This window comes from Saccopteryx bilineata, chromosome 4, assembly GCF_036850765.1.
Source record: "Saccopteryx bilineata isolate mSacBil1 chromosome 4, mSacBil1_pri_phased_curated, whole genome shotgun sequence".
Lineage (NCBI taxonomy): Eukaryota > Metazoa > Chordata > Mammalia > Chiroptera > Emballonuridae > Saccopteryx > Saccopteryx bilineata.
The window spans coordinates 171201626-171223182 of NC_089493.1; the positions used below are offsets into that span (position 1 = coordinate 171201626).

General features: G+C 44.3%; 1 protein-coding gene across 2 annotated transcripts in view; it reads right to left on the reverse strand.

The window, feature by feature from the left end:
* Positions 1–285: 285 nt before the first annotated feature.
* GRXCR2 (glutaredoxin and cysteine rich domain containing 2) overlaps positions 286–21557 on the reverse strand; it is an 86467-nt gene continuing 65195 nt past the window's right edge. For both annotated transcript variants that reach the window (XM_066272883.1, XM_066272882.1), the window contains exons 2-4: positions 13415–13806; positions 7729–7956; positions 286–1653 (exon numbers count right to left, since the gene is read on the reverse strand). In XM_066272883.1, coding sequence (XP_066128980.1) covers positions 1471–1653; positions 7729–7956; positions 13415–13750 — 747 coding nt within the window. In that variant the 5' untranslated portion in view covers positions 13751–13806 and the 3' untranslated portion in view covers positions 286–1470. The remainder of the gene's footprint in view (positions 1654–7728; positions 7957–13414; positions 13807–21557) is intronic.

A 21557-nucleotide genomic window follows, 5' to 3' on the forward strand; every position in this document is an offset into this window, starting at 1 on the left:
GGGTATTCCCATCCTGTGTCCTGCATGCAGGGCTCAAACAGTATCTGCTGCCCAGTGTTCCCACCAAAAAGCAGAAAAATACATTTAAAGGTCTCTCAACACCATTCCTGCCCCTGATATTCTGGAAAGAGTGGGAAAACACACACAGAGTCAGGAAATAGTTAAGTACAAAAGCAAAGGCAGGCAGAGCAGGTCTAGCATTCCAGCTAAGCGAGGGGAAGCAAGAATTGTCATGGCTCCGGAGAATATTTGAATCCTTTTATTAGAAGTTTTTATATCGCCTGAAAAGCATTCCATGGGTGAGTTATTTTAATAGCTGAAAGTTCTAGGATAACAAACAAATCTTGAAAAAACTTAAGTTATGAAAATCCAAAAATTATCATAGAAAAGCAACGCAGTGCACCAGACAACAGTGTTTACAGTGTTATTATCAAGGGGAGTGGGCGTGGGGGCAAAAAGTTCATTAACAAAAGCATTTTCCTAATTTGACAATCCAACTTTAAGAGAAAAGAATTATCCTTAGTATGTGCGTTCAAAGACAGTAGACATATAATTGCTAAAAATCAGGCCTTGTTGCCTTTTCTTTTAGAGGTTTCGCATAAGACACCTAGAAAATACCCACAGCCTTTAATGAAGAGATAGTGGCTATATCTTAGACTTAAAATAGATTGATTATTTGGTAATAACTTCAGGGTTGGAAGAAGTCATATCACACACAAGTACGTAAGCACCAAATTTATCGTAAAAAGCTTTTACTTGGCTTGTATCCTCGGTAATATAGAGGCACGCAGAAATGTCTTATTTCATGTGGTCCTAAGAAGGAGCACTGTTGTCACCCACGTGAATATTACCCAAGCACGTCACACAGGAGGGGCTCGGGCCTATCTTCAGCACGGAGCATGCGCCTGCTGTTCTGTTTTCAGGGGCCTGTTAGTGCATTCAGGATGCTCAGCATCCTTTTCTTCTGCTGCTTAATTAAAAATTCAATCTGACCAATGACCATTTGAAATGCGTTATAAGCAACAGGAATTCAGCTCATCAGAAACCTGCCTTTTTCAATTCCTTTCTCACTGAGCAAGTTTGCAAATTAACTCCCCATCAGAAAACGACTCCCATCCTGCTGCCTGGAGTGTACATTTATTTTGTTCGCTAGCACAAGAACACTGAGCTAAATCAAGGGAGATACACATACACGTTCCTGGAAGGAGAATTTCAGAACCAGTTTCAAAGTCGGCTCTTAACTCAAAAATGCTTCTGTCACTTAGACCCACATAGAGATGTCACCAGCCTCATGAAATGTCATCAAGTAATTGAATCGTTTTTTTGTTTTTTTATTTTTATTTTTTTTGCCAGTGGTGGAAGTGATCACAGATGCTGTGGCTTCTGCACTGGGAGAAGGAGAGCAGGGGACAGTTTATTAGAAATCACCTTAGAGAGGATGTGATAAAAGCAGACACACAAAGCCACGGGCTATTGATTGCAAATATGGCAAGGCTGCAGGCCATTCTCATTGCAGGCAGGGCACCGCAGGGCCCGATAGGACTCCTTAAATCTGTTGGCCAGCATCGAGAACTTGCTGCCGTGGCACAGAGAGCAGGTGGCACTGCCTGACCCTCGGCAGTGAAAACAGTTGTCATCTGGAAGCTCCCCTTCCTGCAAGAGATGGGTCAGGGTTTAGTTACAGCAGCAGTCCAAGTCCATGGGTCGCATGCAGGTCAAAATAATACCAGGCTGCCGCAAAGGCTGGGGCGGAACGGGAGGGAAATGCTTCCCACAAACGTCAATGAGAGGACTGGCCTGAGGCATGGAGCAGTCGCAGCAATGTTATCAAAGAGAGTTTCCCTTATGGTCATCTCTAAGAGAGCGTCTGTGCTCCTGCTACTGTGCCCTGCATTCCACAGCGATGTTCCTCATCGTCCTTGTCCCAGTCTGACATGTTATTTCTGTATGTTCCATAAAGGCAAATACTTAGTTCTTCTTGTTACCAAATACTGAACATTTTTAGCACGCCCGTAAGTGCCAGGTACTGTTCTAAGAACTTTCTTTCATTATCAATCCATCTAACCCCACAACATCCCATGAGATAGTATAAGGATTATCATCTCTACGTTACAGATGGGGAAATGAGACAGTTGTCCCACAGCTTAGAAGAAGAAGAGGCAGGTATTGATCTGAGGCTGTTGAGCACCAGTTGACTATATACAAAGTCCCTCATTAAAACTGTCGAAAGTAAGTGCTCAAGGAAGATTGTTTTGGCCTGACCAGGCAGTGGCACAGTGGATAGAGCGTCAGACTGGAATGCAGAGGACCAAGGCTTGAAACCCCAACGTCACTGCTTTAAGCGCGGGCTCATCTGATTTGAGCTTGAGCCCGAGGTCGCTGGCTTGAGCAAGGGGTCACTCGCTCTGCTGTAGCCCCCTGGTTAAGGCATATATGAGAAAGCAATCAATGAACAACTAAGGTGCCACAACAAAGAATTGATGCTTCTCACCTCTCTCCCTGTCTGTCCCTATCTGTCCCTTTCTCTGTCTCTGTCTCTGTCACACACACACACAAAAGGAAGATTATTTTGTGTGACTGAGAAACTAAGTGGATGAATGAATCAATGCTACAATCCTTAGAAGCTTGGTTCTGAATTCCTGCAGTGAGGGGCCCCAGGATTGTGAGCCCTGCTCCAGGAGCCTGGACTGAGGCCTACCTCTGACATCAACTGTGTACCTTGGACAGTTCCCTCGACCTCTCTAATCTCTATTTCTTTATCTGTGAAATGGGAGTGATAATGCTTGCATCTCTGAGTAGCTGGAACATGAGATAAGAGCGTACATGAAAAATATATTACTTAGCATGTCATATGAGTCCTCTATAAGAGTTAGTTCACCTCTAAGCCTTCTAGTAAGTCTCCAGTCCTTGATCCCCACCCTCCAGAAAATGCCCCCGTCTACTGCTGTGCTCAGCACATCTCAGGGAAACTGCAGTCTTCACACTCCTTTGGGAAGACCATGCATAGACTTGCAACCTTCCTAGAAATAAGGGGCAATACCGGATCTCTACCAGGTGGGTCCGGCACCAGGTCCTGTCCATTTCGCCTTCGAATCCATCCAGTACTTCCCACTGTACAGCCACATTCCTAGTCTGGATACCTCCCAACTCTGGCAGGAAGTCAGGGTGGGTGCCTGCCTCTGGTTTTCTGGGTTGTCCTCCCCACTGATGCCAAACTCACTAAGTTGCCTGCAGCTGTGATTGCCACATAGCCCTCAAGAAACCTTTCAATGAGCACCTGCCTTCCAGGTAAACTTCAGATTAAAACCCAATCTTCTGGGCTGACTTAAATGTTTGGTTACATCTTTTTTCAGGCTCTTGTCCTTAGGTCTCTCTCCAGCTGGCCTCCAGGAACCTTCCCCTCCCCTCTCAACCCAGCCAACTCCTACTGCTGTCAATTGTCAGGAAGCCTTGCCCACCCACACCTCTGGACCAGAGGTCCCCAGGGCTGGACTGGCCCAAGCACCACAGATTCATACTCTACTGAAAGCCCCTGCTGACTAGACAGGAAGGGCTCTGAGCTGGTCCCTTTCACCATCACTTTCTGGACATCTAGTGCAGTGCCAGGAAAAATATTTGCTGGTAGCATATTTGCCACATGAATAAACAAATAATACAATGATGTCTAGAGATCCCTTCCTATTGTTATAGTCTAGGACCGTGATGGCAAACCTTTTTATAAAAACCGCCCACTTTTGCAGTGCTGGTCAACCTGGTCCCTCCTGCCCACTAGTGGGCCTTCCAGCTTTCATGGTGGGCAGTATTGGAGACCAGGTTGGGACCAGGGAGGGACCAGGTTGACCAGCACTGCAAAAGTGCATGGTTTTTATAAAAAGGTTCTCCATCATGGTTCTAGGAACTACCAACACAGCTGGAGTCCACTGGGGGGCTCCACCCAGCTAATCGGCTTTCTTTAAAACCTAATAATAAAAGTAATCTCTGAAAAGGGAGGCATTTGTTCTGAAAATAGCTCCACTGGGCTGCACTGTGCCGAGGAAGGTATTAAATGTTATTCATGGTGGATTTAGGGAATGGAAGTTATTATCCAACTGACAAAAATCTAAATCGTGTCTATGCACCCTTTTATTGCTATATTATTAACTGTCGCCATATTTTCATAATATTAACAAGGGAGAAATGTATTGTCTTCCCTTCAAGTATTCAAAATAAGTATATTTGCCAAAATGTTCTTAAAGCAAATTGTCACCGTCCATTTTTTCTGCAAAATCCATGTTTCATGCTTTATACTTGATCCCAGGGAGATTTTAATGGTACAAGTCAAGGCTGTCCAAGAAAGGACAGTAAAATCCTGACCTAATGCTACGCCTGGGATACAAAAATTAGTTTGTACAGAATGCCGGGTCAGATATTGAAAGATTAATAAAATGACCTGGTGAGCCTGCTGTCAAGAACAAAACCAAACCATCAGCCAAATTCTATCAGGTGCGTTAGTGGGGCTCTTACTGGAGTTTCTGTACTTACCCTGGGTGACTGCCATTTTCCAATTCCAACCACTCACCCTCAACGTGATCATTTGATTATTTAATGATCAGATCAAGTGTTGACTGAGCCTCTACTCTATACAAGGCATGCAGGATATAAGCATCGTCTTCCATTTGCATCACTGTTGAAAATTCTTCTCAGAAAATATTTAGTAAGAGGCCTTACAACACAGTTGTAGAGCAGAGCTTAGTTTCTAGAACTGATGAACCTCCCCAGACCACCTTGGATCAGCTCCAAGGCCGAGGAAAGGGACCTCAGCTTTCTTTGAAGATCCAAAGGCTCGTGTAGCCCTGAAGATGGTAACCAGCGCCAACGTGGAGGCTGCTTAGCCCAGCAGTTACGATCATGAGATTGGTAGTCAGCTGGGCGTGGGTTTGCCTATTGGCTCCAAAGATCTCTGACAAGTTACTCTATGTCTCTGAGCCCAAGTGTCCCAGCTACAGAAGGAGACTACGAATAGCATCTACCTCCCAGAGTCTCTGTGAGCATGAAATGGACCGTGGCACAGAAAGCACTAGGCATGGTGCCTGTCTACTCATGCATCCTCAAGAAATGGTAGCTAATTGTACTATTATTCCTTTTTGTTCATTATGATTAGCTCAAAGGCAAGATCTCATGAAGCATAATGGAGCCCGATGATTTATGGTCTTGAACCCACTGAACCCAGGGCTAGGTTTCCCCCTTCCGTGTTCCCACGCGGCTCAATTCAGTGATCCCTCTGCCTTTCTTTTATACTCATTACAGGGGTTCCACTGGCCTGGCGGTCGGCCTTACCCTGCCCTCTCATCGAGGTCCCCACTGGGCCCCTGTTCCACATAACACCACTGAGCCTCCTGGTCAGAAGGGGCTCCTCGTCACTCTTTGACCTTCTTTTCTCAAATACACTTGTCTGGGCATTTACTACGTGAGGAACTGGGCAAACAAACAGCAACTTAAAACAGAGCTTAAAGGACAGGTGAGTGAAGTATAACCTCTCACAGCAATTTTCCGCCGCACCCCTTGTCCTGGTGTTTGGCAGTATTGCTAAGAAACATGGCTTTCTCTAAATTGAATTTAGAGGTAATTGTCATATCTGGCCTGTTGTTGCTTTTTCATTCCAGGCTGCAGTGTGACCTGTACTTGAGTGTTTCTGGCTTTCTTCTGAAAATACATGCTCCTGCCAGTGAGGCTATAGTGTGAGGAAGAATAGAATGAATGAAAGTTCGAGTGGGGAGTGAACATTTGGGTGACAATGTTCAGTTGTCTGCCCGTTGCTATGCCACGTTCTGAATAGTGCTATCTAGAGGAGGCAGAGGCAGAATACATCTTACCAGGTGGCACTATGGTCCCAAATTTCAATATTCTTTTCATACACATTTAATATTTACTGAGCACCTATTATGCACCAGGCTCTATTCTGAGGCAATGGAACTAGTAATCTTACCCCCCAACATACACATGGCCCCCGCCTTCATGGAGACTGAATCTTACACAGTGAGAACAAGTGCTAATGAAATAATTATGCAAATAAATGGAAGGCTGCAACTGTGAGGAGGGATGTGGGTTCCCTGAGGGGTTCCTTCTTGGGAATTTTCTCCTCATGGAAGCCAGGGAAGACCCCTCTGAGGATGTGATGCCTCCACTAAGATCTCAGAGGCTGTAGGGGGTCTGGAGAACATTCTAGGCACAGGGAAGTTGCCTCTGGTAAGAAAAAGCAGAGAACACAGAGACCAGGGGTGACCAGGCCACACAGCACTTTCCAGGAAAAGGGAGGGGTTTGGGTTTTAACCCAGGTGAAGAGACGCCATGGACAGTTTGGGGTGGGGGGAGGGGGAAAGGTGACGAAGGGATGACATGATCAGGTTTGCATATCAAAAGTATCTTATGAGTGTGAGGTCCAGTTAGAAAGAGACATGAGTAGCTTGACCTGTGGTGGTGCAGTGGATAAAGCATCAACCTGGAACACTGAGGTTGCTGGTTCAAAACCCAAGCTTGTCTGGTCAAGGCACATATGGGAGTTGATGCTTCCTGTTCCTCCCCCCCTTTCTCTCTCTCTCTCTCTCTCTCTCTCTCTCTCTCTCTCTCTCTCCCCTCCCCTCTAAAAAGTGAATAAATAAATAAATTTAAAAAAAATAAAGAGACATGAGTAGTTGTGAACAGAACTTTTAACAAGAGTTCTCTGCTGGAGTCTGGTCATGACCCTCTTATTTTTGTCCCCTCACCCCTTTCAAGGTGGGACATCACTCAAGTGCAAGGAAACCCTTGGCCCACTTTGTCCCACAAACAAGTGGGAGGTGAGAGTGAGCCCCACAGAAAGCTTCAAGTCTCAAAAGATGGAGTCTAAAGAGAATGCAAGCACTTCTGCTGCTCTCTAAGCTTTGACTCTCATTTCATCCAAATCGCTTTCCCCGCCCCCAGCCCCACACTGTGGACCAGTGAGTATTGTCAGTCTCCCCCTCATCGGAGCAGGTCTGAGCAGTGGCTCCCAAGGTGGGGCGTGCACACCACCGAGAGGTGTGGGAAGAAAAACACTTGAACTATTTATATTTTTATCTAAAGAAGGCAAGAAAGTAAGCTTCAATAGTATTGCCAAGAAAAATTGTTATATTCAATTTTAATAAACTTGTGGACAACGGCACCCTCACTAAGATAGGAAGTCACTAGAAAAATGTACCCAAGGGACCCTGGAATAAGCGTGATGTGAAGTGACCCCACTTTACATAAACTGACAAGGGTGCCCCGGCTCATTCATTCACTTTCAGCGTATTGCGACATTCTGGTGCCTGGTCTAGTGGATTTACAAAGACCACAGCTTTATTAGATCTCTTCAAGGACACTGTGGGTTGAGGATAACACCCGGAATAGAAGCACAAGCAAACCCGTGAGAAAAGGACAGAGCTCATTTTTCCATCTCTGCAGCAAGATGTTCTAAGCCACGCTGTGAAGTGAAAACAATAGATACTTAATCAGATCTCAAAAGAAATCATCAGAAAGTTAAAATTAGGAGTGTCTGAAATGTGGACTTATAACAATTATTGCTAACAGTGTACCATTAAAGTATAATAGGTCCATTAACATCTTTCATATTTAGACACCTTAGGTAGTCACATGTGACATTTTTTACTTAAGTAGCGTACAACTCAGACAATATGGAGACCACTGCAGTAGGGCCGCTCCAAGGGGGACACGTGAGCCGCTTGGACGCACCTGTGGGTACTGGTTGTGGGAGAACCTGTTTTCGGTCCCTGCCAAGGGCCCGTGGTTCTGGTCGTTGTCACCATAGAGTTCTTCTTTGGTCATCAGAGACTCTTCCTCAATCTCCCCTTCCTTCTGGAGAATTTTCCTCATGAAGTCTCTCTTGTCCATTGGGGTTCGAATGATTTTCAGGTTATTCGTGTAGATGATTATCTTTCCAAAATCTATAATGGGTGGGGACTAGAGAAATGGAGAATGAGCATGGAACCTCCACCAACAGTCACCAAATAAACGCAGGGCTGCCAAACCTACCCACACCCAAGGAAATAGGAGAGGAGAAACTTCTACTTTCCAGCACCAGTGATCCCATCAGACCACAAAGCTACAGTCCATGTCTGGTTTTCCTGTGAAAACCATGACAACCATCTCCCTTTCTCCTGTTGACAGTCACCAACCAAAGCTGAACTAGTCATATAACTAGAACGTAAGACTCTGTAGGGTAAGATGCAGGGTGCCCACTTCAACCACGTACCACAGCCACTGGTGCAGAGCCCTGCACAATGGTGCTTAATAAGTGCAAAGGAATACTATTTTTCAATATATATCACTCTAAAACTTTTTCTACGCATAAACAATAATAATAATAGTAGATATAATTTATTGAGCTTATTATTATTATTATTATTATTATTATTATTGAGTCAGGCATTATGCTAAGCCTTTTGCAAGCATCACCTCACTTCTCCCCTGAACTTGGCTGAGGTGGATGCTATGATTTCCACATTCTACAGCTGAAGAGATCAAGTCTCAGTGGGGTCAAGTGCCTCTCAAGGTGACAAAGTTATGCAGGGTCTGTGGCTGGAATTCGAACCCAACTCTGTCTCATTCTGAAGTCTATATCCTTAACACCTATACTAAATTATTCACAGCACCTTCCCCCAAATATAAGATCATTATATTTATTTACAAATTTATATGTATTCTGTTGTATCTTGCTGAAAATCTGTTGGTGTCAATACATATACTTTTAGAGCATCATTTATTAAGAGCTTATGTACCCTGGCTTGGATTTTTCATGTGTATTTTAATCATCCACATAGGAATAATTTGGACAATACCACAGTGCAGTAGAGAAGCAGAGGGATTACTCAACTAAGAACACATATTTCTTCCCAGAGCCAGGACAGCCTGCAGGAAAACAACACCGGATCCCGATCCTACTGTTCACCACTATGACACCCAGGAGAGTCATCTGGCCTCTCCGAACCTCAGTTTGCTCATCTGTAAACGGGCTGCCACCTAGCTGGTAGGCACTAACTACCACAGACTATTTAAACATAGAAATACTTTGACACTGGGAGGTAAACAGGGGCTGTTCTGAGATTCCTAAGTGCTCTCCTGTCGCCCCAGCCTCTCTTCAGGGTGCCACTGACATCTCCAAGACCAGGAACATAAAAGTGAAGACTTAGGACCTCTGGTGTTAGGACTCTGTCCCAACACTCTGCTGGCTTCTGGGACAATTAAGCAATGAAACATTTGCCTCTCCTCCCTGAGGCTACTTATATCATCTCCCAGGGGTGGAGGTGCTAGGAAGAATATATAAAATGGAGTGTGCACAAGCTGAAGACACTATGCCAAGGGTAGGCGTTGTTACCGCTGTTATTAAACACTGTTCTCTTAGTAGTGCCGGCACGATCCTGCTACGCAGCTCCATGCTTCGGCAGGAAATACTCGGCCCTGCTCTTCTAGAGCTGCATCCACCAAATCTTTTCAGATGCTGCACATAGGCAGTCTCAGCCCAGCGGGAGCGGGACTTCAACATTCAGGTCCCCTTCCTTGAAACATCCATGGAGTTTTCAATAATTATTGATGAAGCTACAAACTTCCTACCTGGCCCTGTTTTCCCTCCCTCTCCTCTAGGGATCGTGTGGCAGGTTCCATTTCCTACTGTTTGATGCATGCGGGGTTCCTGTTTCACACTCTGGACTATCAGTTTCTGAACATCAGGAGATAGAGATGCTGGCACCTTTGGAAGGTTCGATGTCCACTTCCAGTAATAACTGAAGAGGTTCAGTTACCAGGGAGGTTTTTTGGGGGTTTTTTTGCATCTACAGCTGGGTTATTTTTGTTGTTGTTTTCCAAAGCAAAAGTCTCAATATACTTTAAAAACCCTGTGGTCATCTGGTTCGACATCCTGCCTTGAAGCTGGTCAATATCTGAGACACTTAGGAGAGCTAATTTATTTTTAATGCATTCCAAAGATGGACAACCCCAAATCACCCTTAAGGTGTGTTTAAGTTTCAGTCGCCCTGACGGCCAAGTTCTTCCATGTGTCTAAGGAAACTCTCCGGGTGTAACTAAACTGCACATTATCTGGTTACATCCAATGGCCCGTGAGGAATGCCTACCCTTACATTATAGAGGGCCAGGATGGAGCCAGGAATTTCTGTTTCCTTCCATCATGCCGAGAATGGTCATCTGTGTGATTGAGCTTCATAAATACACTGATATCCTTGGCAACGTGCCCAGGTTGCCATTCAGTCACCATGAGACCCTTCCATGGCTCTGTGTTTAAATGCAGAGACCCCATACTGGGTACCAGAAACTCAGTGGGCTTTGGAGGTAGGCAGACCTGAGTTCAAATTTTATCCAAATATCATTTGAGAGCTGTGTGAGACGTGCAAATTATTGAACCCTTAGGAACTTCTGTTTTTTTCCAATTTGTAAAATTCTCAGAGAATTATTGTGAAGATGGAATTTACATATTCTTTATCAGGTGGGTGTTCAGTAAATCGTACTTCTCTTTTTTTTCCTTCCATTTTTTACGTATCTTCCATCAGCTTCAATTCCTTAAAATATTTGATTGCTTATAACCACTTTCTCTATCCATCACATAATAATTTTAAAAGACTCAATATGTCTTTCACAAGAACCTGGTCACAATGGTAGGTAACATTTACTGAGCACAGACAACGTGCCAGGGACAATGCTAAGTTCTTAAGTATTAGCTCTTTTTAATCACCACCACAATCTTTGTAAGCAGGTACTTCTGTTACCGTCATATCACAGATTATGACATTGAAGCTCAGCAAGGTTAAGTGGCTGGCCCACGCTCACACAGGTAAGTGGTAAAATGTACATCAAGCCCAGGTTTAACTGACCTCACAGCCCTTGTTTAAAAAAAAATTATATATATATATATATATATATATATATATATATATGTTTTAATGTGGTAAATATACATAACATAAAATAACCATTTTAGGCATTTCTAAGTGTACAATTCAGTGGAATTAGCTTTCACATTGTTGTATAACTGTCATCATCATCCATCTCCAAAACTTTTTCTTATTCCCAAAATAAAAGTCTGTCGCCATTTAACACTCACTCCCCATATTCCCTCCCCCAGCCCCTGGCAACCACCATTCTACCTTCTGTCTCTAAATCTGACTGCTCATATACATGGAATCACACAACTGTCCTCTTGTGACTTATTTTACTTAGCATAACGTCTTCAGATTTCATCCATGTTGTAGCATGTGTCAGAATTTCCTTCTTTTTAAAGATTGAATAATATCCCATTACATGTATCAATATAGATAACATTTTGTTTGTTCATTCATCTACTGATGGATATTTGGGTTGTTTTCACCTTTGGGCAATTGTGAATAAAGCTGCTATAAACCTGGGTATAAAGATATCTGTTCAAGTTCAGAGCCTTTACTTTTAATTATTGTGCTTAACAATTACCCAGGGTTGGCTTATAGCCAATATCAACTAAGGGCTATTTTACAATTGGGTTCACTATTGAAAAATCATGACTTACCAGCGCTCAGTTTCTTTTTTTCCATAACTACCACATTGACAGCCTATTTCAGTGGATGCAGGTATGTGAATCCTTCCTGACCATTTGCATACCTAGAGGCTGGCTAGATTGGGATGTGGCATTTGATCAGGCAACAAAGAAAACAAGGATAACTGGACCAAGCAGGAATCTAACCCTGAAATATGGCCTCTGGAGTCTGTTGTTTAAATCAACTGAGCTATCCTGCCATGAAGACTCAGACTTCTGGTTTTATAAATCCATGCTTAATCATACATTTGCATGAATGCTAAGTTGGACATACTGACTTATGAAGATCAAGCAGTCCAATATTATCTACTGTGGCCTTATTAAGCAAGGTATTGTATAAACTACAACTTTTGTAAATTCCACATCTACAAATAAGATTTAGGTAAGAGATGCTATAAGCACAAACAGCTAAGTACCTAGGACATAATAAGCACTCAATAAATGGTAACTATTATTATTATCATCAACATTTTAAGTAGTGATCGTATTCTCTGAAAGGGAATATTCCATAGGGCAAAAAGCATGGGGAATCAGGAGACCTGGGCTCTTATTCTGACTCCGCACCTATAATATTGGGTGAGTCCCTTAGCAATGTGGCACTCAGTGTTTCTCATCTGCAAAATGGGAATGATCATACCTGGCTTTTCCCTCAAGGTTGTGGTGAAGACCTAATGTCATAGTATGTAATAGTGCTTAGCAAGGCATAAGCCACTCCAGTAACATGAGGGGCTGTTCATTCCAGCCCCCTTTAATACCAAATAATAATAATAAAAATTTTAAAAAACCCTCGTGTTATCTTTGATAAATGTGGACATGCCCATAATTATACTTTTATCTGTGCTAGCAAGGCCAATATATTCATCTGCTTTAGATATATTATTTGTTCTGTTGGGAAACTACCAAAAAAAATGATTAGAGAGTAATTATCTGAGTTTCACACTTCAAAGATGAGTACAAATCCTGACGCGCTATTCATTAATAACCTGGTACATTATGCAATTGTAGTTAATCTCTTTTTCTTTTTTTAAGAAAACATATTCATAGTCCCACTGGCAGAAAGCATGTACATATCTCCTATTTGAGTTTGGAAATCCGTGACTACTTTTCCAGGCTCTTTTAACTTAAAAAAAAAAAATCATGTATGGGCTTTTGATTATCCATGGTACTGGAGAAGATAATTGAAATTCACAAGTAAAATGCATGTTTCAAATGAACCAGCAGCTTAAACTTCTGCCCCATGTAACATTCCTTCCGGTTGATCTACTTTTCACCATCTCTTCCCAGGACTCCACCTACCCCGTGTTCATGCTAATGAGGAATGCAAAGGCAAGATAAATAAACTAACCGGCAGACAGGTATTTTTAAAAAGCAGCAGCAAGAGGGAGACAGCAGGGGGGGAAAAAATAAGACATGAATAAACCACAAGCTGAATAACTGCCTGGAGTAAAATGAGCACCTTCAAACACTTCGCTCTTTCAGGAAATAGGACAACTCGTTGCTGCATCATTTTCTAATACGTCAGCCAGGCGACCTGAAAACCAGTGCACCTCTATTTAATTCACTTACTGAGATAACCCAGCTGAAGACCCAGTGACAATTTTTTTTCCCTGGATAGAATTTGAATACTATCCCATGCTTATTGAACTTTCCAATAAGCAGTCATCAAGCATGTTATTTTTGTCCCAGAAATATTATTCTGAGAGCAACTTCTCATTTGGTGCACCTACAACCTATAGCCCTGGCTTGTACCGGAGCGTGAGCATGATACAAATTTGAAACGTTTAGGTGTTTCTCTCCGCACACTGTAGTCCTTAAAGCGTATATACCATGCGCAATACCAACCTTATGGTCATTTGCCTTGTAATCGTTGAAGAAAGGCTGGCTGCCCGCCAAGGTATAGGCATTGCCCTCTCTAAACACGCTGATCCTCTGAGCAGTCAGCTTAGGGGAGTATGGTCGGGGTTTGGGGGCTTCCCCAGACCCATAAACACCATCCATTGGTTCAAGGGACTCTTGGAGAAAACTGTGAGGGTATTCCTCCTTTGGCGATTCTAATTCCTGCCCATCCTCAAAGACCTGCTTCAACACTCGGCCACTGTAGGAGGAAGAGATTTTAAAGCGTACTTTCCGGGGTTTGCCGTCACTCTTCTGGCTCGGCTTCTTCTCGGGGTCCTCCATCAGCAGGCTTCCCTCGGTGCCGTCGGGCTTCGCTGGAGCCGGTGAAGCTTGGGGCTCTGAGAAAAAGGCACTTTATTTTCTCTCCTCCTGCGTATAATTAATTCAAGTCGCTGCTGGGATGTGCTCGGTTTACAGCAACTGACACCCGCACATTAAACATTGATAGACCCTCATGCAAAGGCAGGCGACTGGCTGTATGGAGTGGAGAGAGCCTCAGACAAGATTGGGTCCCCACTGAATCCCAAACTCACCCAGAACTTCGCCCCGACCCTGGCTCTTCTTAACAGGAGCCTGAGTAGGTTTATTTAGACTGAACAAGTACCAGCTCAATAAGGATCAGTTACTCAACCAGTTAGCAAATGTCCTGCTCTCCTTACCAACAGCTTTGACCTAATAAGCATTCAATAAATGCCAGAGATTTTTACATGCAATATCTTACCTCGTCCTCACAACAACCCTGCAATGAATGTATTATTGTCCCTGACTTACAAATGGGGTAAGCAGTTCCCCCATTTATCCACTGTATGATAGCAAAGGCAGTACCAGGGCAGGGATTGATTCAGATTCGGTTCTCTCTGACTCCCAAACCCAGGACCAGTCTACCAGGTCAGAAGTTTTCAAACTGTGTCTCATGGAATCCTAGAGAAGAGGAAGCCCCAGGTCCTGGATGCTGGGCCCTCGGCCTCCGTGTTTACCCAGACCACTCCCACTTTATATCCATTGTATATAGGCAGTTTTGTGCATGTCAATTATACTTCAATAAGTATTTTTTGTTGTTGTTTTTAAAAGACAAAAGAAAGGAAAAAAAGGATTTGCAAGCACAGCACTCGGCCCGTTGCCTAGGTGCTGGCTGTGCCCAACACTGCGGGACAGCCGCTGGGATGAGTGTCGAGGAAGCCTGACCCGGGCCTGAGAATGACAGTACTACAAGCTGGTTTAGGAAACAGAGCTAACACACGGGAAACAGCCCCCTGCTTAGGGAGCAAACTCTCCTCTGCTGACTCCCAGAATAGCTATTCTGAGAAAAGAGCAGAGTAGGAAGGGAAGGAGGGGTCAAGGGTGGGGCAGATGAAGCCTTGTAAACAAAGCCCCTGGGTTGGGTCTAAAAGGATGGGCTGGGTTTGAAGAGCTAGAGCGGTGGGGGTTCGACTTCCCACCCTGTCTTTGCTAACGACATCATCATTGCCTTCACTGCCCAGGCGGACTTCTCTCCTGGGTAGACATCATCATTGCCTTCACTGCCCAGGCGGACTTCTCTCCTGGGTAGACATCATCATTGCCTTCACTGCCCAGGCGGACTTCTCTCCTGGGTAGACATCATCATTGCCTTCACTGCCCAGGCAGACTTCTCTCCTGGGTACTCCGTACTCTGGCAGCCATGCCCAGGAATTCTACCACCACTGTCTCCTCTCATCCACCCAAGGTCAAGGCCTCACCACTTCTCTTTTCAAAGTTGCAGCAGCCTCCTAATGACTTTCCCTCTCATCCACAGTCTGGCCCCCACCTTCAGGCCAGAGCCAGGTTTCCAAAGCACAAGTCTGCAAATGTCACTCTCCTGCATAGAAGGTCCTAACCCTTCCTTTCTGCAGGCAAGGGTCCTCAGAACCCAACCCCACCTTCCTTTCCAGCCTCGTCCTCTTACTCCTCCGGGCACACTGACCAGCTCGCCTTTTCTCAACCCCCCCCCCCCCGTTTCTGTCTCTCACCCAGGACTCTGTTTCCTGATTGAAATGTCAAACTTCCCCTCTTCCCTGAAGTCACACCTCAAATGTCACTGCTTCAGGAAAGCCTCCCTACCTGCCCCAGGGAGAGTGCCATGGGACTGGGACCTGCTCTGTGACCTTCTTTACCTAGATTCCTGTGGTCCCCTCCGCTAAAGTGGGAGCGCCTTAAAGTCAGAGCTGTCTTTACCATCTCTCTACCCCAGTATCTACCGAAGGGCCTGGGACCTCATAGAACTCCGGTCAGAATCATTGAATGAATGAGTTTCAAGTGAGAGAAATCAAATAAATAAAACTTTTAAAAGTAAAGTTAAGTATATTCTGTGGACATTAGTAAAGAGGTCTAGTAGAATCAGAAAGTCATCAAGAAAAATACATTTCTACAAAGGAGGGGTTTCACAGTGAGAAGGCCCGCCGTGTGATCAATACAAAGAGTAGGTTAAACACATAGACAGAGAAACAGTACCTTTAAAAAAGAAAAAAATTAGCCCTGATGTGGTAGCTCAGTCAGCTGGAGTGTCGTCCCAGTACACCACGGTTGTGGGTTCAATCCCCAGTCAGGGCACACACAGGAATCAATCCATGGATGCATAAATAAGTGGGACAATAAATCAATCTCTCTCTGTCTCTCTCTCAAGTCAATAAAAAATTGTTTTTAAAAGATAGATATGCTCTTCATAACATCAGAAGATACATTTCTCTCTAGGTTCCCTGGGATGCAGGGCTGGCCCCACTGTACCACGCATGGTTTACAGAGGCTGGGACATGGACCCCTCAGGCCTTAGGACCAGCCACGTGCGGCCCCGGGCTTCCACGCAGGCACCTCTGACTGCATCACCCTCATTCATTTACTCCAGTGTACAGAACAAATATCATGATTTTCTGTGTCACACCATGAAAAAGATTGAGAAGCCCTAAAGAGAGGAATGTTTTCTTCTATTCGCCCCAGGAAACAGGTATGAATAAATGACCAGACGCCTGTCCTTATCTGGAAGGATCAGTGAGCTGACTTCCACAGCTATGTGTCAAATAGGCATTGTCAATTGCCCAGGAAATGAACACCATTAACAAAGGTAGCCTGTCAGAAGGGTGGGCTTCAACCAGAGCCTTGGCATTGATGCATCTGCACAATCATGCTTCTGCCACCTGGAAGATTGTTAAGTTAAAAGTAGGTTAGAAATACCGACACAATTGAGTGAAACGGGATCCTGACAATGAAAAAAGAATCATTTAATTATGTGAAGAAATCAAAAGCTGGAAATGAGTTTTTCTAAGTCGCACTTGTTCTATACTTTTTTAAGGCTTGTCCAATGTTCACAACAGACTTTGAGTGAACCAGACCAAAATCATGGGAAGCTTGGAAAGAATCATGCTTACTTGATAATTTTTAGATGTTTTCAGAACAGTCACAACTTACACATTTCCAGACAGAGGATAAAATTGATACATTGAACAATTTTGGGTGTCCTACAGAAAAACCTTTAAAATGTCCCTATCTTTGAACCTTATTAAGGAAGAAAATAACAGCGTAAGTCAGAAGAAACAATGTCAAAACATTAACATTGATTGCCAGTGGGTGAAAGGTTCTGAAAGATTTTTTTCTTTCTTAGTTTCATTATATTTTAATTGTCTATGATAAACTTATCTTACTTTGATAATCAGGGTAAAAATAAATTTTAAAAAAATCCATTCCTTTCAACCCAATAATCTTTCTTAAAGAAATTTTATTTTTTCAATTTTAAGAGTTCGTTTGGGCAACAAAATCAATTCAAATTGGGCAGCTCCAAACCGGAAGTGGTTAGGAGAGCTTCCCCAGCAGGAGCTTGGGGAAAGACCTTTATAGAGAAAAAGGGGGAGCAAAGTATGGAAATTACTGATTGGCTGTAGTGCAAAGCCTAGTTGGCTGTTTGTGATTGGCTGTCCTTAGCATTCTGATTTTGTAACAGGTCTAGATTTGGGTATGCCAAAATCAAAACTTTTAGAATTTGGTAGATCACCATGGCATGAGACCCACATCAGTTTAATGGCTTCCTTCTTTAATATTTACCATATTTTTCGCTCCATAAGACACACTTTTTCCCCCCCAAAAGTGGAGGCGGAAATGGCCGTGCGTCTCATGGAGCAAATGTTCATTTTTTTTTTAGCTGCTGCAGGGCACTAGGCCAGTAAACATATGTAGAATGAGCTCCAGTGGGAGCGTGATTTAACCTGCCAGGGTGGCATGTGGAACCCTGGCATCTGCTGAGTGATCTCCTAGTTCTGGTTTCCACGGTTGCATGCAGGGCAGGAGAGAAGGCGAGCGACGACGTTGTGTGGGCGCATTCATCCGGCATCATCGAGGGCAGACCTGAGAGGCCCGCTGCAGCGGTGGAGGACTGCGCTGCAGCTGCTGGAGCTCTGTGTGAAGTGCTGACATCACTTGCTGCTCTATTAGTGCTTGACCAGTTTGGAGCACATATTAGTGAAACCGCAAAAAAAAAACTTTAAAGAAGTGAAGACTCATCTAGCTGTAATTCCTGGGGTCTTACCAGCTAGTTACAACCTCTCGACATTTCCATCAACAAACCATTTAAAGTCTTTATGTGAGAAGAGGAGAACAAATGGATGGCTGCTGGTAATCATGATCTGACACCAGCTGGATGAATGAAGAGACCCACTATTACTCACATTTGTGAATGGGTGAAAGCATCATGGCCATTAGTGAAGAACGAAATCGTGGTATGGTCATTCAAACAATGTGGTATTAGCAATGACTTAGACCTATGGCTAGTGAGCCAGATGTGGCTCTTTTGATGGCTGCATCTGGCTCGCAGACAAATCTTTAATAAAAATAATAATAACATTAAAAATATAAAACATTCTCATGTATTACAATCCATTCATTTCCTACCGCTCATGTTCACGGTTGCAGGTGGCTGGAGCCAATCCCAGCTGTCCTCCGGGACAACACTAAATTTTTATTGGATAATGCATAATGTACATAGGTCGTTGTGAGGTCAGGAAGTAAACTTCCCTTCTTTTAATCAAGTAGTCAGCTAGCTAATTGCAGAAACCCTTTAAACGAAGAAGATGGCTAAAAAAAAAAAAAAAAGATGAGTATCATACTTTTCAGCAGGAATGGACAGAGGAATTCGCCTTTGCGGAGAGAGCAGATTCTGCAATGTGTCTAATATGCAACGATAAAATTGCATTGATGAAACAGTCAAATATAAACCGGCACTTCAACACACACCATACTACTTTTGCATTGAAATATCCAGCAGGGAGCCCTGGCCGGTTGGCTCAGCGGTAGAGCGTCGGCCTGGCGTGCGGGGGACCCGGGTTCGATTCCCGGCCAGGGAACATAAGAGAAGCGCCCATTTGCTTCTCCACCCCCCCCTTCCTCTCTGTCTCTCTCTTCCCCTCCCACAGCCAAGGCTCCATTGGAACAAAGATGGCCCGGGCGCTGGGGATGGCTCCTTGGCCTCTGCCCCAGGCGCTAGAGTGGCTCTGGTCACGGCAGAGCGACACCCCGGAGGGGCAGAGCATCACCCCCTGGTGGGCAGAGCCTCGCCCCTGGTGGGAGTGCCGGGTGGATCCCAGTCGGGGGCATGCGGGAGTCTGTCTGACTGTCTCTCCCCGTTTCCAGCTTCAGAAAAATACAAAAAAAAAAAAGAAAGAAAGAAATATCCAGCAGGGGACAGCAGGAAGAAAGCATGTCAAGAGCTACTGTGCAGAGTGCAAGCTAGTCAGCAGCAACTCCGTGTTTGGGCCCAACAAGGTGACTGGAATTCGGCTAGCTTTGCTGGTGCTTTAGCAATTGTGAGAAATGGAAAGCCATTCACAGATGGGGAGTATGCCAAAACATTCATGCTTGATGTTGCCAATGAACTTTTTGACGACTTTTTGGATAAAGAAAAGATAATCAAACAAATAAAAGACATGCCTCTGTCAGCAAAAACTGTTCACGATTGTATCATCATAATGGCAAATCAAATTGAGGCAACACAAGTGAAGGATATAAATGCAGCATCATTCTTTTCTCTCACTTTGGATGAGTCAACAGATGTAAGCCATTTATCCCAGTTCAGCGTGATTGCAAGGTATGCTGTCCGTGACACACTACATGAGGAAAGTCTTGCTGTTTTGCCTATGAAAGAGACACAAGAGGGGAGGATTTATTCAAGTCTTTCACTAAGTTCACTAAAGAAAAAGTCTACTGATGGATAAACTTATTTCTGTGTGTACTGATGGTGCTCCGTGCATGGTGGGGAAAAACAGGATTCGTAGCACTTCTTCGTGACCCTGAAAAGAGGCCCATCCTAAGTTTTCACTGCATCCTACATCAGGAGGCGCTTTGTGCTCAGATGTGGGCAAGCAGCTTGGTGAGGTGATGTCACTGGTCATTGGGGTGGTCAACTTTATTGTTGCCCGAGCTTTAAATGATTGCCAGTTTAAAACTCTGCTGGATGAAGTTGGGAATAATTATCCTGGTCTGCTTCTGTACAGCAATGTGCGTCGGTTGTCAAGAGGGAAGGTGCTCAGCCATTTTGTGGCTTGTCTGAGCGAAATCTGGACTTTTCTTGAAATGAAAAATGTCAAGTATCCTGAGTTAGCTAACACTGAATGGCTTCTGAAGTTCTACTATTTCATGGACATGACTGAACATCTGAATCAGCTCAATGTGAAAATGCAGGGCATTGGAAATACAGTCTTATCCCTTCAACAAGCAGTGTTTGCATTTGAAAACAAGCTGGAACTCTTCATCGCAGACATTGAAACAGGTCATTTACTACTCTTTGAAAAACTGGGAGAGTTTAAAGATACATGCACAGCAAGTGACCCTGCTCAACATCTTGATCTCCAACAGCTAGCGGGCTTCACATCTAATCTCCTGCAGTCAATCAAAGCATGCTTTAAAGAATTTCATGAGAACACTCGTCTTTTTAAGTTCATCACCCATCCACACGAGTGTGCAGTGGACAGTGCCGACCTGAGTTACATCCCCGGTGTCTCCATTAGAGATTTTGAGCTATAAGCTGCTGACCTGAAGGCCTCAGACATGTGGGTGAATAAGTTCAAGTCACTGAATAAAGATTTGGAAAGACTTGTACAACAGCAAGTAGAGTGAGCAAACACACGTGGGGAGAAATGAAAAAACTTCAACCCACAGACCAGCTGATTGTCAAAACTTGGAACATGCGCCCTGGCCGGTTGGCTCAGCGGTAGAGCGTCAGCCTAGCGTGTGGAGGACCTGGGTTTGATTCCCGGCCAGGGCACACAGGAGAAGCGCCCATTTGCTTCTCCACCCCTCCGCCGCGCTTTCCCTCTCTGTCTCTCTCTTCCCCTCCCGCAGCCAAGGCTCCATTGGAGCAAAGATGGCCCGGGCACTGGGGATGGCTCTGTGGCCTCTGCCCCAGGCGCTAGAGTGGCTCTGGTCGCAACATGGCGACGCCCAGGATGGGCAGAGCATCGCCCCCTGGTGGGCAGAGCGTCGCCCCTGATGGGCGTGCCGGGTGGATCCCGGTCGGGCGCATGCAGGAGTCTGTCTGACTGTCTCTCCCTGTTTCCAGCTTCAGAAAAATGAAAAAAAAAAAAAAAAAAACTTGGAACATGCTTCTCATCACATACCACACACCACAGCATGTGAGTATTGCTCTACTGACAATGTTTGGCTCTCCGTATGCATGTGAGCAGTCTTTCTCACATCTAAAGAACGTTAAGACCAATCTACGATCACGTTTAATGGATGGAATTCTCAATGCCTTCATGAAGCTTAACCTCACCACATATCAATCAGACTACAAAGTCATCAGCAAAACCATGCAGCATCAGAAGTCACATTAATGGTAAGAAGTAGTTTATTCATCATCAGTTAGCAACAGCATAACAATGTTATTAAAAAGAATACAGAGACGTATTGTACTTTAAAAGTGTTGGTCTTACATAAAATGCACACATTTACTTGTACAGTGTGTCCGTAAAGTCATGGTGCACTTTTGACCGGTCACAGGAAAGCAACAAAAGACAATAGAAATGTGAAATCTGCACCAAATAAAAGGAAAGCTCTCCCAGTTTCTGTAGGATTATGTGGCAGCATGTGCACA